General features: G+C 49.4%; 1 protein-coding gene across 1 annotated transcript in view; it reads left to right on the top strand.

The window, feature by feature from the left end:
• agap2 (ArfGAP with GTPase domain, ankyrin repeat and PH domain 2) overlaps window positions 1-15002 on the top strand; it is a 32020-nt gene that overhangs the window by 13613 nt on the left and 3405 nt on the right. Inside the window, 12 exon segments of the mRNA XM_084479075.1 lie at window positions 563-681; window positions 4226-4378; window positions 4570-4644; window positions 5039-5143; window positions 5377-5575; window positions 9608-9733; window positions 9928-10062; window positions 12492-12643; window positions 12959-13049; window positions 13347-13569; window positions 14686-14887; window positions 14889-14981. Coding sequence (XP_084335201.1) covers window positions 563-681; window positions 4226-4378; window positions 4570-4644; window positions 5039-5143; window positions 5377-5575; window positions 9608-9733; window positions 9928-10062; window positions 12492-12643; window positions 12959-13049; window positions 13347-13569; window positions 14686-14887; window positions 14889-14981 — 1673 coding nt within the window.

The raw sequence follows: 15002 nt of genomic DNA, 5'->3' as shown, positions 1-15002 counted from the left end.
GTAATGTGTTCTCCGAGGGTCCGTAGGCTCTCAGTGTAATGTGTTCTCCGAGGGTCCGTAGGCTCTCAGTGTAATGTGTTCTCCGAGGGTCCGTAGGCTCTCAGTGTAATGTGTTCTCCGAGGGTCCGTAGGCTCTCAGTGTAATGTGTTCTCCGAGGGTCCGTAGGGCTAGGGTTAGTAGGGCTCTCCTGTCAGAGTTAATGCTACCTCACATCACGCTGTGTTTCCTTTATACTAAAGGATTTGTGTGAACTGTCAAAGTCATACAAGCCTTTCTGAAGTCTAAGCTTAACACACTCGCTGGTCAATTATCACCAACATTACTAGATCATAGTGTGACATGAACCGCATGTCAATATATAGTTCTGTGTACTCTGCCTTGTGTTAAATGCATTTTTTTGTATTTTATAATATATTATATATATTTCCCCTTCTAAAGTAAAAAACTAATTGGACCAGCATTGCTTTCGCCGTCATTAAGTGTATAACGTTTGCTTTCAAGCTGTGAACCTGCTGGCTGCTGATGTGGGCAGACTGCTCACGGTGTCTTTCCCAATTGCAGCCGTTCAGAAGATTGTGGCCCAGAAGAAGCAGGCCGCCCTCCTGGCCTGCAAGTCCCTCCCCAACTCCCCCAGCCACTCCGGGGGCTCCACTCCGGGGTCCGCCTCCTTCCCCGGCCAGGTAGTCCCCCGTCCACCGCCACCACACCTCAAGTAGCCCCCCCCTTTGTGTACGTTAGCCCCCTCCTGAGGCCCTCGCCCTACAGGGGCCATGACCTCCAGGGCCATGACCTCCAGGCCATGACCTCCAGGCCATGACCTCCAGGCCATGACCTCCAGGCCATGACCTCCAGGGCCATGACCTCCAGGCCATGACCTCCAGGCCATGACCTCCAGGCCATGGCCTTTGAGTGAGGGAGATCACTGCCAGGCTGGGACAGAAGACTGGCAGTGAGGGAGGAGGGCTGTGAACCCTAACATTATCATAACCAACACCATCTTCCAGCTACAGGTACATATAAGACATTGTGCATCCTGGCTCTACAATACAATACAATACAATATACTTATACATAACTTTATGAATCCCACTAGGGCCAATTAGTTTGAGCAGCTTGTTGTACACACAGTAACATACAAACAACAAATACACATACACCAGAGCTAAAATGGAATGAATCTATAAATAAATAATGTTGATACTGCAACTTCGACAAACATAAAAAGACCAGAAAAAACTAAAAATAATAATAATAAGGCGCATTTAGAAGTTGAATTGCAGAGGGGATGAATGATTTGGAATGGCAAGTTTTACAAGCAGGTAAAGCATAACAAGGCCTGAAGCCCACAACGACGACGTTGGCTTATATTGACTTCATCCTTGATATCTGAAGAACATCAAGGATGTCAGTATGACTGGCAGAGCTTAATCATACAAGAGGAAGCTGTGCTTCCCCTGTATGATTGAGCTACAAGCCCTAACAAAAAGCTGCTACGTTGCAACTGCCTGAAAACACAAAAAGAAGAAGTGCGTTTCAACGCTCCTTGGCTGATAAACTGAGACCTGAGTTACAAAACACTGTGGAACCGTGGACCAACCAGCTCCTCTCTTTGAGGCAGCATCCCATCGGCCATAAGACCAGGAACCACCAGGACTGGTTTGAGAACAACTCAGACAGCCTCCACCAGACAGCCTCCACCAGACAGCCTCCACCAGACAGCCTCCACCAGACAGCCTCCACCAGGTGGTGGTGGACCGAGGAGGCAAATTAAATCAGCCCTTTTCCATGTCTACAACACAGTCCAAACCATCTACAGCTCAATCAAGTGTTCCATCACCCCCTGAAAACAGAGATGGTTCTGAAGGAGCAGAAGTGCATCCTGGTGGGCTGAACATGTTGCCACCCTGCTTATCCAGGACTCTGATGCAGAGCCCACCCTCCTGGACAGACTGCCCAGTTAACCATCAGCCTTCAAAGAGGTTCTATCTGCTCTCCCTCAAGAACAACCAGTCCCCTGGGGTACCCCTGCCGAGCTACTGGGACGCTACGTGTGTGCACACCTTTCAGTACAACATCAAGGCTCGTACCGACGAGAAGATCCCACAGCAATGGAGTGATGCAAACATTATTGTCATTCATAAGAAGTGACCAGGCTGGTGGTATTAGCGTTATAGAGCGCCTTTCTGTTGCTGAATAGGTCCTGGCTTTTTAAGTTGTTGCTTCAGAAACTCATCAGCAGCACCACTGGTCAATGCTGCCTGAGTCAGTATGGATACAGCAGGAACAGGAGCACAGCCCAGCCATCGTCACAGCCCAGCAGCTTCAAGAGCCAGGAGCAACACCCGAGCTGTTCATGGCCCTTGTCGACCCCTCCAAAACATTCCACACGGTGCAAAGACACCTCTTATGGGAAGTTTTCTTCAGGTTTGACTGTCACAACAAATGTGTTGACATCCACCTCCAGCTCCAGGAGCAGATGAAGGTGGGTGACCATAGCAGGACAAGAGTCCTTCTCTGTAGTGCAGCGGGGAGGCAGGGGTGTGTGCTGGCGCCACTGCTCTTTAGAATTGACCACTTGTGTGTAATGAAGCTTCTCCACAACGAGATGGTAGACAGCAGCAGTGTGGCAGTGGGCTGAAGGCTGAAGGCTCCTCTTTAAGATCAGGAGGCCCCTGCAGTGGCGCTCTGCTCACCACTGCCTTGCGGCCCATACTCCGGAGGGTCTTCAGACTGTCCTTGCTGTGCTGGTGTGTACAGCAGGTTTGGACTGTTAACAACACCAAGAAAGAAGTGCTGATGGATTACTCCCCCTGCATCCACTGTTAGTGATGAACAGCTGTCAGTAGTGCCATCTTTCAACGGGGGAGGATTCCCTCTGTGGAAAGTGGCAGCAAAACCAGAGCCCCAATAAACAGGCTTAATCAACTGCTTTTGGGAGTCTTTCAGAACCAGACCTTCATCCTCAACAAAGACAAGGATCACCCCATAACGTCCTTAGAGGGTTTCCCCATGAGCGACCTCCAGCCCGGCTTCAGCGGGCGCCTCACACTGAAACACCTGCAAAGACCAACTTCAGGAGTACTGAAGCCAAGATTGTTATGTGGTAGTAGAGTGAGTGGACCCAAATGCTCGACACAGAGTGAGACTGAAACAGACTAAATGAAAGGGTCTTTACTGAGGATCAACAGATAAGTAAAGACGGGGCTTGATGGCAGGCGGGTAATTGGACAGGCAAAGGTTTGGCGACAAAAGGGTAGTCAGAGAGGAGAGGGGTTCGGCAACACTGGAGACAGGAAGGAGATTGTTAGGACGAATGACGGCACACAAGGACTGAGCAATCTGAACACTAGGAAGGGCCAGGCACGAGGTACTAACTGTTAGGTGTGAAACAACGATCTAGCGATGATGTCTGGAGAAGCGGGGTCAATGTGTGCTGATGAAGGTGTGTAGGACGGGGGAGATGAATGGATGATGAGGCTGGCACCCACTAGGTGGCAGAAGTGGATGGCGTGACAAAGATGAGCCAGCGCCAGCTGCAGGGGCACAGGATGAGGCTGTTCCCATCTTACATCACCCTGGTGACCTGGAGGAGGCTGCTGCAGCCTGCCAACCTAGCAACAGCCAGGAGACATACAGCATGTTACCATCACTACCAACACCACCACACATAAGTGAACCCCCTGCAACAGCTTCTGGGTCCAGGATCAAACTGTTCAGCCAACAAAGATCTCACCCTCAAAGGACTGGACGTGGCCAGCGGGTTTCAATCGTAGATACAGAGTGTGTGTGTGTGTGTCCTCTCCCCTACCTCCATGTCCCCATCATGTCCATCCTCATCCTAACCATATGCATACTGTTGAAATTACACAGTCCATCTATGTCCATTTTTTACATTTTATTGATTTTATCTCATGACTTTCCATCCCTACTTTCTCTCTCTCTCTCTCCTTGTCTCTCTCTCTCTCTCTCTCTCCCTGTCTCTCTCTCTCTCTCTCTCTCTCTCTCGCTCTCTCTCTCTCTCTCTCTCTCTCTCTCTCTCCCTGTCTCTCTCTCTCCCTCTCTCCCTGTCTCTCTCTCTCTCTCTTTCCTTGTCTCTCTCTCCCTGTCTCTCTCTCTCTCTCTCTCTCTCTCTCTCTCTCTCTCTCTCTCTCTCTCTCTCTCTCTCTCCCTGTCTCTCTCTCTTCCATCCACTCCATCCCCTCCTCTCACCCCTGGCCGTCCCAGGTCCTTAACGGCCAGGGAGGTGAGCCCTACCCCTCCTCCCTCCCTTCCACCCCCTTGGTCAGCCACAGGGGGCTGGGGGGGGAGGGGGGGGGAGGCAGTGCCACCCCCCGCCCCCTGAAGAACACCCCTCACCGCCGGCCGTCGCTCTTCAAGGTCAGTGGTCACCTGTCTCCATGTCACCTGTCTCCATGTCACCTGTCTCCATGTCACCTGTCTCCATGTCACCTGTCTCCATGTCACCTGTCTCCATGTCACCTGTCTCCCCCCCCCCTGGCAGCTCTGATCTTCAGACATCACAGCCGTAACCTCTCTGTGACTGATCCATTCCTGTTCCTATTTCTCAGAATCGCGACTCAGACAAAAAGGGGACGGATCCTAAAGGCGACTTGGGGAGCGGCCGAGCCATCTCACTCAAGCAGGTTGGTATGAAACTGAGCAGGCTTAGCAGGAGCAGGCTCAGCTGGAGCAGGGTCAGCAGGATCAGGCTCAACAGGAGCAGGTTGGTATAAAACGGAGCAGGCTCAACAGGAGCAGGCTCAGCAAGAGGAGGCTCAACAGGAGAAGGCTCAAAGGAGCAGGCTCAGCAGAAGCAGGCTCAAAGGAGCAGGCTGAACTCACCTATTCATATTATCTTACATAAGGCAGACATATCTTTTTGTTTCATATTTCTCAACCTTTCTAAGGGTGTTCTATTTCTAATGATGCTCCTTTGCTGTGGGTGATGGTAGCTGGGTGGTATCCTTACTCTGAGCTCCCAGCCTGTCAGCGTGACCCTCTCTTCTCTAAGCTGCTTTCCTTCTGGTTTCTCCTCAGAGCATCCTCTGGAAGCGCAGCGGCAGCTCTCTGAATAAAGAGTGGAAGAAGAAATACGTCACGCTGTCCAACAATGGCATGCTGTCCTACCACTCCAGCTCCAGTGTAAGAGAGCCTACGACCACACCGGTCTATACGGCCGGTGGATACGGCCGCGCACGCGCCGTTAGACAGTAAAACAGGCGGCCGGCAGCAGCCGGGGGGGGTCCTCGGAGCAGGAGACCCTGTGTGGCTCTCTTGGTTCCCATTTGTGTTTCCATGTGTTGTGACGTCTCAGAGGACATGCCTCACAAAGGGGATCCTGCCTCCCTGATGAGGAACGCTTGTTGTTTCTTCAGGACTACATGCAGAACGTCCACGGGAAGGAGATCGACCTGCTGCGCGTCACCGTCAAGGTTCCCGGGAAACGCCCTCCGAGGGCCGTGGCTCCGGCAGGCCCCTGCGCCGGGCCCGCCCTGGCCCCCACCGCCGGGGTCAACGGGGTCCCTAAGGGAGGGCCCTCCTCGTCCACCGAGGGCCCCGCCAGCAGCCTCAGTGGTGAGCAGAACCTGTACCAGCCGGTCTGTGCAAGGTCAGGTTCAGCGGGCGTCCAGAGCTCCAGTTACCTGTCCTTAAAGTAAGGGCTGATCTCTGTGCCCCCTGTCCTTAAAGTAAGGGCTGATCTCTGTGTCCCCTATCCTTAAAGTAAGGGCTGATCTCTGTGTCCCCTGTCCTTAAAGTAAGGGCTGATCTCTGTGCCCCCTGTCCTTAAAGTAAGGGCTGATCTCTGTGTCCCCTGTCCTTAAAGTAAGGGCTGATCTCTGTGTCCCCTGTCCTTAAAGTAAGGGCTGATCTCTGTGCCCCCTGTCCTTAAAGTAAGGGCTGATCTCTGTGCCCCCTGTCCTTAAAGTAAGGGCTGATCTCTGTGTCCCCTGTCCTTAAAGTAAGGGCTGATCTCTGTGCCCCCTGTCCTTAAAGTAAGGGCTGATCTCTGTGCCCCCTGTCCTTAAAGTAAGGGCTGATCTCTGTGCCCCCTGTTCTTAAAGTAAGGGCTGATCTCTGTGTCCCCTGTCCTTAAAGTAAGGGCTGATCTCTGTGTCCCCTGTCCTTAAAGTAAGGGCTGATCTCTGTGTCTCCCTGTCCTTAAAGTTAAAGTAAGGGCTAATCTCTGTGTCCCTTAAGGGCTGATCTCTGTGTCCCCTGTCCTTAAAGTTAAAGTAAGGGCTGATCTCTGTGTCCCTTAAGGGCTGATCTCTGTGTCCCCCTGTCCTTAAAGTTAAAGTAAGGGCTGATCTCTGTGTCTCCCTGTCCTTAAAGTTAAAGTAAGGGCTGATCTCTGTGTCCCTTAAGGGCTGATCTCTGTGTCCCCCTGTCCTTAAAGTTAAAGTGAGGGCTGATCTCTGTGTCTCCCTGTCCTTAAAGTTAAAGTAAGGGCTGATCTCTGTGTCTCCCTGTCCTTAAAGTTAAAGTAAGGGCTGATCTCTGTGTCTCCCTGTCCTTAAAGTTAAAGTAAGGGCTGATCTCTGTGTCTCCCTGTCCTTAAAGTTAAAGTAAGGGCTGATCTCTGTGTCTCCCTGTCTTCAGTGAAGCCATGTGGAACTCATTCTACTCGCAATTAGAGCGTATGAAAGGAATCCTGACTTTAAGTCTTTACATGCTACACTGTTGCAAACTCTTTTGAACTCTTTTAATATAAATACATTGTAAATTTTAGGTGTTTTGTATTTCCCTAATATGTGAGAGTCTGTCAATCAAAAGATTGACGTTTGTTTATCTACATTTGTGATTATTAAGACCGGCCCAGCTCCATTGTATACTGTATGTATCAGTGGCGATTTCTCTAAGACTGCAAGGGAAGCTCGGCTTCCCCTAAAATTTCAAAAATGAAATGGTCAAATATATACTGTTGTGTTAACATTTCATTGACTAAAAATGCGTTAGAACACGTCCATCTCAAACTTAACAAACTCTTTAGGTGGCGAAGAAGTAAAAGCTGCGTCACGTTTTGAACTGCACAATTTTTCCATCTAGTTTCGACTGGCTTATTGGATTGTCGGTGCCGTTAAAATAGCATTTATAATCGTTTACTACTTTAACGGCAACGACAATCCAAAAAGCCAGTCGAAACTAGATGGAAAATGTGTGTAGTTCAAAACGTGACACAGCTTTTACTTCTTCGCCACCTACAGAGTTTTGACGGTGATTTTGAACTATAAATAGTCGCAGGAGCTCTCTTCATTCCTCAGTCCCATCGCGGATTTTGCAAGCGAGTCGAAAGGCAAACTGCAACCTATTTCTTGATATTTGCTTGGCGAAATTGCTAGACAATTTTCATCGTACATTTCGTACACTTATACACTCAATTCCTTGTTTCAGTTTAACAGAATTCCCACATTTCCTTATTTGAGTTTAATATTGTTTTGGTAGTTGGCCATCACTTTGATTCAGGGAGCCTGAGGTCTGAACTTCAAGTCCTGTATTCAGATCAGGACTTGCAGGGTGACAGGGGAAAGCTGTGTGATTTCTTGGTGTTCCTTAAAGACATGGAGATGGACAGTGCAATGCCTCAGCTTTACAAACTGTTCTCATTAGTGGCAACAATTGGAGCTACATCTGCAGGTGTAGAAAGGAGCTCCTCCTGTTTAAAGCGGCTCAAGTCCTACACCCGTAACACGATGGGCCATGGCTGTTTAAGCAGCCTAGCTCTGCTGGCCATTGAGAGGACACTGGTCAAGTCAGTGGAAAAGACAGCTAGTTGGTATGACAGGGTCACAGGGCATTTCCTTGAAAAGGAACAGAGAGCAGAATTTACATATACATATGTAAACTCATGTAAATACATATATATAAATTGACAACTTTTATCTGTCTGTATGTATGTATGTATGTATGTATGTATGTATGTACTGTATGTATGTATGTATGTATGTATGTATGTATGTATGTACAGTATGTACTGTATGTACTGTATGTATGTATGTATGTACAGTATGTATGTATGTATGTACAGTATGTATGTATGTACAGTATGTACTGTATGTACTGTATGTATGTATGTATGTACAGTATGTATGTATGTATGTACTGTATGTATGTATGTATGTATGTATGTACAGTATGTACTGTATGTACTGTATGTATGTATGTATGTACAGTATGTACTGTATGTACTGTATGTATGTATGTATGTATGTATGTATGTATGTATGTATGTATGTATGTATGTACAGTATGTACTGTATGTACTGTATGTATGTATGTATGTATGTACAGTATGTATGTATGTATGTACAGTATGTATGTATGTATGTATGTATGTATGTATGTACAGTATGTATGTATGTATGTACTGTATGTATGTATGTATGTATGTATGTATGTATGTACAGTATGTACTGTATGTACTGTATGTATGTACATATATACAGTATGTATGTATGTATGTATGTATGTATGTATGTATGTATGTATGTACAGTATGTATGTATGTATGTATGTATGTATGTATGTACAGTATGTATGTATGTATGTACAGTATGTATGTATGTATGTATGTATGTATGTACAGTATGTATGTATGTATGTACAGTATGTATGTATGTATGTATGTATGTATGTATGTATGTATGTACAGTATGTATGTATGTATGTATGTATGTATGTATGTACAGTATGTATGTATGTATGTACTGTATGTATGTATGTATGTATGTATGTACAGTATGTATGTATGTATGTATGTATGTATGTACAGTATGTATGTATGTATGTATGTATGTATGTACAGTATGTATGTATGTATGTACAGTATGTATGTATGTATGTACAGTATGTATGTATGTATGTATGTATGTATGTACAGTATGTATGTATGTATGTACAGTATGTATGTATGTATGTATGTATGTATGTACAGTATGTATGTATGTATGTACTGTATGTATGTATGTACTGTATGTATGTATGTATGTATGTATGTATGTACAGTATGTACTGTATGTACTGTATGTATGTACATATATACAGTATGTATGTATGTATGTATGTATGTATGTATGTATGTACAGTATGTATGTATGTATGTACAGTATGTATGTATGTATGTACAGTATGTATGTATGTATGTATGTATGTATGTATGTATGTACAGTATGTATGTATGTATGTACAGTATGTATGTATGTATGTATGTATGTATGTATGTATGTATGTACTGTATGTATGTATGTATGTATGTACAGTATGTATGTATGTATGTATGTATGTATGTATGTATGTATGTATGTATGTATGTATGTACAGTATGTATGTATGTATGTACAGTATGTATGTATGTATGTATGTATGTATGTATGTATGTATGTATGTACTGTATGTATGTCAATCCTGGCCCCCATTGCAGTCCTGATCATCACTGGAGGAGGGGTCTCCACTCTGCGTTCCTTCTCTGGATTTCTTCCGTGCTGATTGAGTTCTTCCTGCCCTCTGGGGGGCTAGGGTCAGGGTCATCTCTGCCTGTGAAGCCCTTTGAGACTGTACCGGTGATAGATACAAACACAAGTGAACGCTGTCTGCCCTGGTGCTCCCCAGGTCCTCAGCTGTGCCCCTCCACGCTGACGGTGGCTGACGACAGGGCGGGCGTTCTGTCGCCACTAGGGGGCGACAAAGGGCTCCAGCGCTGCTCGTCCTCGCTCTCTACCAAGGCACAAAGTGTTGGTATGTGTTCACAGTGCCAGAATAATGTATTGTACAGGTAGTGCATTATAAACACAACCAGCGTGTCGCTCCATGGCTGAGTGTGCAGCAGGATGGTGAGCGTCACTCTGGGGTCTCACAGGTGTCTGGAACCACTAATGATTCATGATGTCTGAAGCAACATTTGAATGTTTAACATAATGCCCAAATGTCAGATGCCCTTGAAGGAGCAGCCAGCACCTTCACTGCTAAGGAGGCGAGCCAATCATCTCCCCTGAGTGACAGGAAGAAGAACCGGAGGAAGAAGAGCATGAACCAGAAGGGCGACGCGGTGGTGGGACAGGCGGAAGGTAACCCTAACCCTAACCCTAACCCTAAGCACAATGACAGGATGAAGGTAACCCTAACCCTAACCCTAAGCACAATGACAGGATGAAGGTAACCCTAACCCTAACCCTAAGCACAATGACAGGATGAAGGTAACCCTAACCCTAAGCACAATGACAGGATGAAGGTAACCCTAACCCTAACCCTAAGCACAATGACAGGATGAAGGTAACCCTAACCCTAACCCTAAGCACAATGACAGGATGAAGGTAACCCTAACCCTAACCCTAAGCACAATGACAGGATGAAGGTAACCCTAACCCTAACCCTAAGCACAATGACAGGATGAAGGTACGCAGCGCCCCTCTGTCACCACAATGAGCACATGTCACCACATATCAACTATCTGTTTAAATAAAACCAGAACATATGTACAGTATATATATTTATAGATATGTATGTACAGTAATATGTTTATATATAACAATAAAGTGACAATAAAGCTTTATAACATATTCACTCCAGGAGAGTGACCAAGAGAACGGGCCCAACATATGAAACCTCACAATACACAATAAACGAGTCTTTATCTTTCTCCTCTTTGATCTCCAGTCTTTGACTGTACCAGCAGCTGTCTCTGTTTCACACTCTGTTTCTGCTTAGCTAGAGCTTTGTCACTGCTGACGCTGTTTTGCAACACATGTGCTTTTCTCTTTCTTCTTTTGTCCCGGCTTACCTCTCTGCAGCCAAACGCAAAATGTGGAAATTAAAGAGCTTTGGTAGCTTGAGAAACATAAATAAGACAGGTAACCCCAGTGGAGGCTGATGCAGGCTTCTTTTACATCTCTCTGTTTGGCGTCCAGCCTTCATCGTCTGTGTGGTTGACTCAACACCGGTCTACCTTCAAGCCGTCTCCCCACGTGTCTCATGACATACGTCTGTGTCCCTGCACCGCCCTGTGTCTGACCCCTCCCCGCTTCTGCCCTCATGTGTTCTGTGTTCTGTTTCCCTGCTCGTGACCCTAACCCTCACCTAGGACCCTAACCCTCACCTAGGACCCTAACCCTCACCCCTCACCACGACCCTAACCCTCACCTAGGACCCTAACCCTCACCCCTCACCACGACCCTAACCCTCACCTAGGACCCTAACCCTCACCTAGGACCCTAACCCTCACCCCTCACCACGACCCTAACCCTCACCTAGGACCCTAACCCTCACCTAGGACCCTAACCCTCACCCCTCACCACGACCCTAACCCTCACCTAGGACCCTAACCCTCACCTAGGACCCTAACCCTCACCCCTCACCACGACCCTAACCCTCACCTAGGACCCTAACCCTCACCTAGGACCCTAACCCTCACCCCTCACCACGACCCTAACCCTCACCTAGGACCCTAACCCTCACCACGACCCTAACCCTCACCCCTCACCACGACCCTAACCCTCACCACGACCCTAACCCTCACCACGACCCTAACCCTCACCCCTCACCACGACCCTAACCCTCACCTAGGACCCTAACCCTCACCACGACCCTAACCCTCACCCCTCACCACGACCCTAACCCTCACCTAGGACCCTAACCCTCACCCCTCACCACGACCCTAACCCTCACCACGACCCTAACCCTCACCACGACCCTAACCCTCACCACGACCCTAACCCTCACCACGACCCTAACCCTCACCACGACCCTAACCCTCACCACGACCCTAACCCTCACCCCTCACCACGACCCTAACCCTCACCCCTCACCACGACCCTAACCCTCACCTAGGACCCTAACCCTCACCTAGGACCCTAACCCTCACCACGACCCTAACCCTCACCCCTCACCACGACCCTAACCCTCACCTAGGACCCTAACCCTCACCACGACCCTAACCCTCACCACGACCCTAACCCTCACCACGACCCTAACCCTCACCACGACCCTAACCCTCACCACGACCCTCACCCCTCACCACGACCCTAACCCTCACCACGACCCTAACCCTCACCACGACCCTAACCCTCACCACGACCCTAACCCTCACCTAGGACCCTAACCCTCACCACGACCCTAACCCTCACCACGACCCTAACCCTCACCACGACCCTAACCCTCACCTAGGACCCTAACCCTCACCACGACCCTAACCCTCACCACGACCCTAACCCTCACCACGACCCTAACCCTCACCACGACCCTAACCCTCACCCTAACCCTCACCCCTCACCACGACCCTAACCCTCACCACGACCCTCACCCTCACCACGACCCTAACCCTCACCACGACCCTCACCCTCACCACGACCCTAACCCTCACCACGACCCTAACCCTCACCACGACCCTAACCCTCACCCCTCACCACGACCCTAACCCTCACCTAGGACCCTAACCCTCACCATTAAGCCCCTCCTCCTCCTCACATCATAATGTGTTCCTGTGTTATGGGCGCTGTAGAGGAGGAGAACGCAGACTTCATCGTGGTGTCCTTCACGGGGCAGACCTGGCACTTCGAGGCCCAGAGTCTGGAGGAGAGGGACTCCTGGGTGGCAGGCATCCAGAGCCAGATCCTGGCCAGCCTGCAGTCCTGCGAGAGCGGCCGCAACAAGGTAGCCCCTCCCCCTCCCCCGGCCCCTCCCCCAGCCCCTCCCCCTCCCCCAGCCCCTCCCCCGGCCCCTCCCCCGGCCCCTCCCCCAGCCCCGCCCCCGCAGCACGGCCCTCTGGGCGGGAGGCCTGTTGAGGGGCCATGTGTACCAATAAATGATCTAATGTGTGTGTGTGTGTGTGTGTGTTATTGTGTGTGTGTGTGTTCCTCTGTGTGTGGTTGTGTGGTTGTGTGTGTGTGTGTGTGTGTGTGTGTGTGTGTGTTCCTCTGTGTGTGGTTGTGTGGTTGTGTGTGTGTGTGTGTGTGTGTGTGTGTGTAGGCCCGGAGGAGCAGTCGGAGTGAGGCAGTGGCCTTACAAGCGATCCGTAACACCAAGGGCAACAGTCTGTGTGTGGACTGCGAGGCGCAGAGTAAGTCCATCTTCACCCCCTCACCCCTTCACCCCTTCACCCCCTCACCCCCTCACCCTGACACCTGGAGTTCCTATGTTGGATTCATTCAATATCAATATCAGACAGACTCACACATAGAGAGAAACATCAAAAGAGGTCGCCATGATGTAACATGACATCTATCACGACACATCGGAAATCCACGTTGAAATACCATCCTGTTGAGGGCGGTGGATGAGGACCAAGCCAACGTGAGCGTTCCATCTACTAGGAAGGCTGTTTCAGAATCCTCCCTCTCCCTCCTCCTGTCCCCAGACCCCACCTGGGCCAGCCTCAACCTGGGCTCTCTGATCTGCATCGAGTGCTCTGGGATCCACCGCAACCTGGGCACCCACCTCTCCAGGGTGCGCTCTCTGGACCTGGACGACTGGCCCGGGGAGCTCACCCAAGTGCTGGCTGCCATTGGCAACCACATGGCCAACAGCATCTGGGAGAGCTGCACCCAGGGCCGGGCCAAGCCCACGCCCGGCTCCTCCCGGTCAGTACGGCGGCTCTCGCGCTAGAAAGGCTCGTGTCTCAGTCAGGGCCTTGCAGCGACCTTAGGTGTGTGTAGGGTTTGTTCACGCATGTGTAGCCTGATCTCGACACTTATTCTGCGTTGTGTTAGTCAAATGATGAAGGGGGTCTTAAACCTACATATTAATATCAGTACAGCGACAAGATGTCTCCACGCACACGGTTCCCCCATGTGGACGAAGCACGCTCAGCGGCCGCCCCTTTAAGGACGCCCCGTCCCAGACCGCCCACCAGCGCTGCTCCAATGTCCAGAACACTCGGAAAATCGCGCCCTTTTCGCGTCCTTTGTTTTTGAGAATTCCGAGATTTTTCAAGGATGCATCGCTGCATCCTCAACGAGCCAAAACCCCCACAATCCTTTGCGTTCACACGCTGCGCGGGGTGTTTAAAACATTGCTTTACACAAGTGAAGTTATTTGAACGTATTCAGAATATTTTGTGGCCCATTGCTTTTTATAGATTCATCATGTAAATTCAAACAATTAAGCTTAAAGACCTGTGCGATTTTCTTTTGCAACGTAATGATAGGCTATATTTTGCATGGATTGATTTGTTTCAATATGTACGCAGCTGTCGTTTAAACAAACTACTTTCGCCAATAACAATTTAAACAATTCAAATATTAAAATATGTACCACTGGAGCAGTATTAGAAAGACTTCCACACTAGCAAGTCGTTCCAAACTCTGAACGTTACAAACGCTAGGCAGCACTAAGCCTGATCTCCAAAGGACGCGACTCGCAAGGAAGCGTTCTAGCAACAGCCATGGTCTCCTGTCTCCAGCACGGCAAATCGCTGACTGGAGAAGAAAAAACAGGACGTGACCTCACTGTGGGGGTCACCCAACCCGACCTATCAAAATAAAAGCCCTCAAAACAAATACAATAAAATACATTTATACAGAAGTGCATAAAGGAAAAATAATCAATTAATAAATTAAACAAAATTATAGGCAAGGTTTCTCGGTGAAATATAACTCATACACCGGTGCACATGCGTGTGTGAAAATGCTTGTTTGTGTGTGTGCGATGTGGTTGTGCGTGTGTTCATGCTTGTGTTGTCTGTGCCCGTCGTCCAGGGAGGAGAGGGAGTCCTGGATCCGGGCCAAATACCAGCAGCGTCTGTTCCTGCCGCCGCCGGGCCCCCCGCCGCCCGGGGAGGGGCCCGGCGCGGGGCCCGGCGCGGGCGTGGCCCTGAGGCTGCTGTCCGCCGTCACCGAGAGGGACCTGCCCGGGCTGCTGCTGCTGCTGGCCCACAGCACCAAGGAGCAGATCAACGCCCCCCCCGGCCGGCCCCGCGCCCACCCCCGCCTGCAGCGCGCTGCACGCAGCCTGCCAGCTGGGGGACGTGGTGATGACCCAGCTGCTCATATGGGTGAGTGTGGCCCTCACTAAA

Source organism: Micromesistius poutassou (assembly GCF_964030765.1).
Source record: "Micromesistius poutassou genome assembly, chromosome: 15".
NCBI classification, from domain to species: Eukaryota; Metazoa; Chordata; class Actinopteri; order Gadiformes; family Gadidae; genus Micromesistius; species Micromesistius poutassou.
This window is presented reverse-complemented; position numbering and strand designations above follow the sequence as displayed.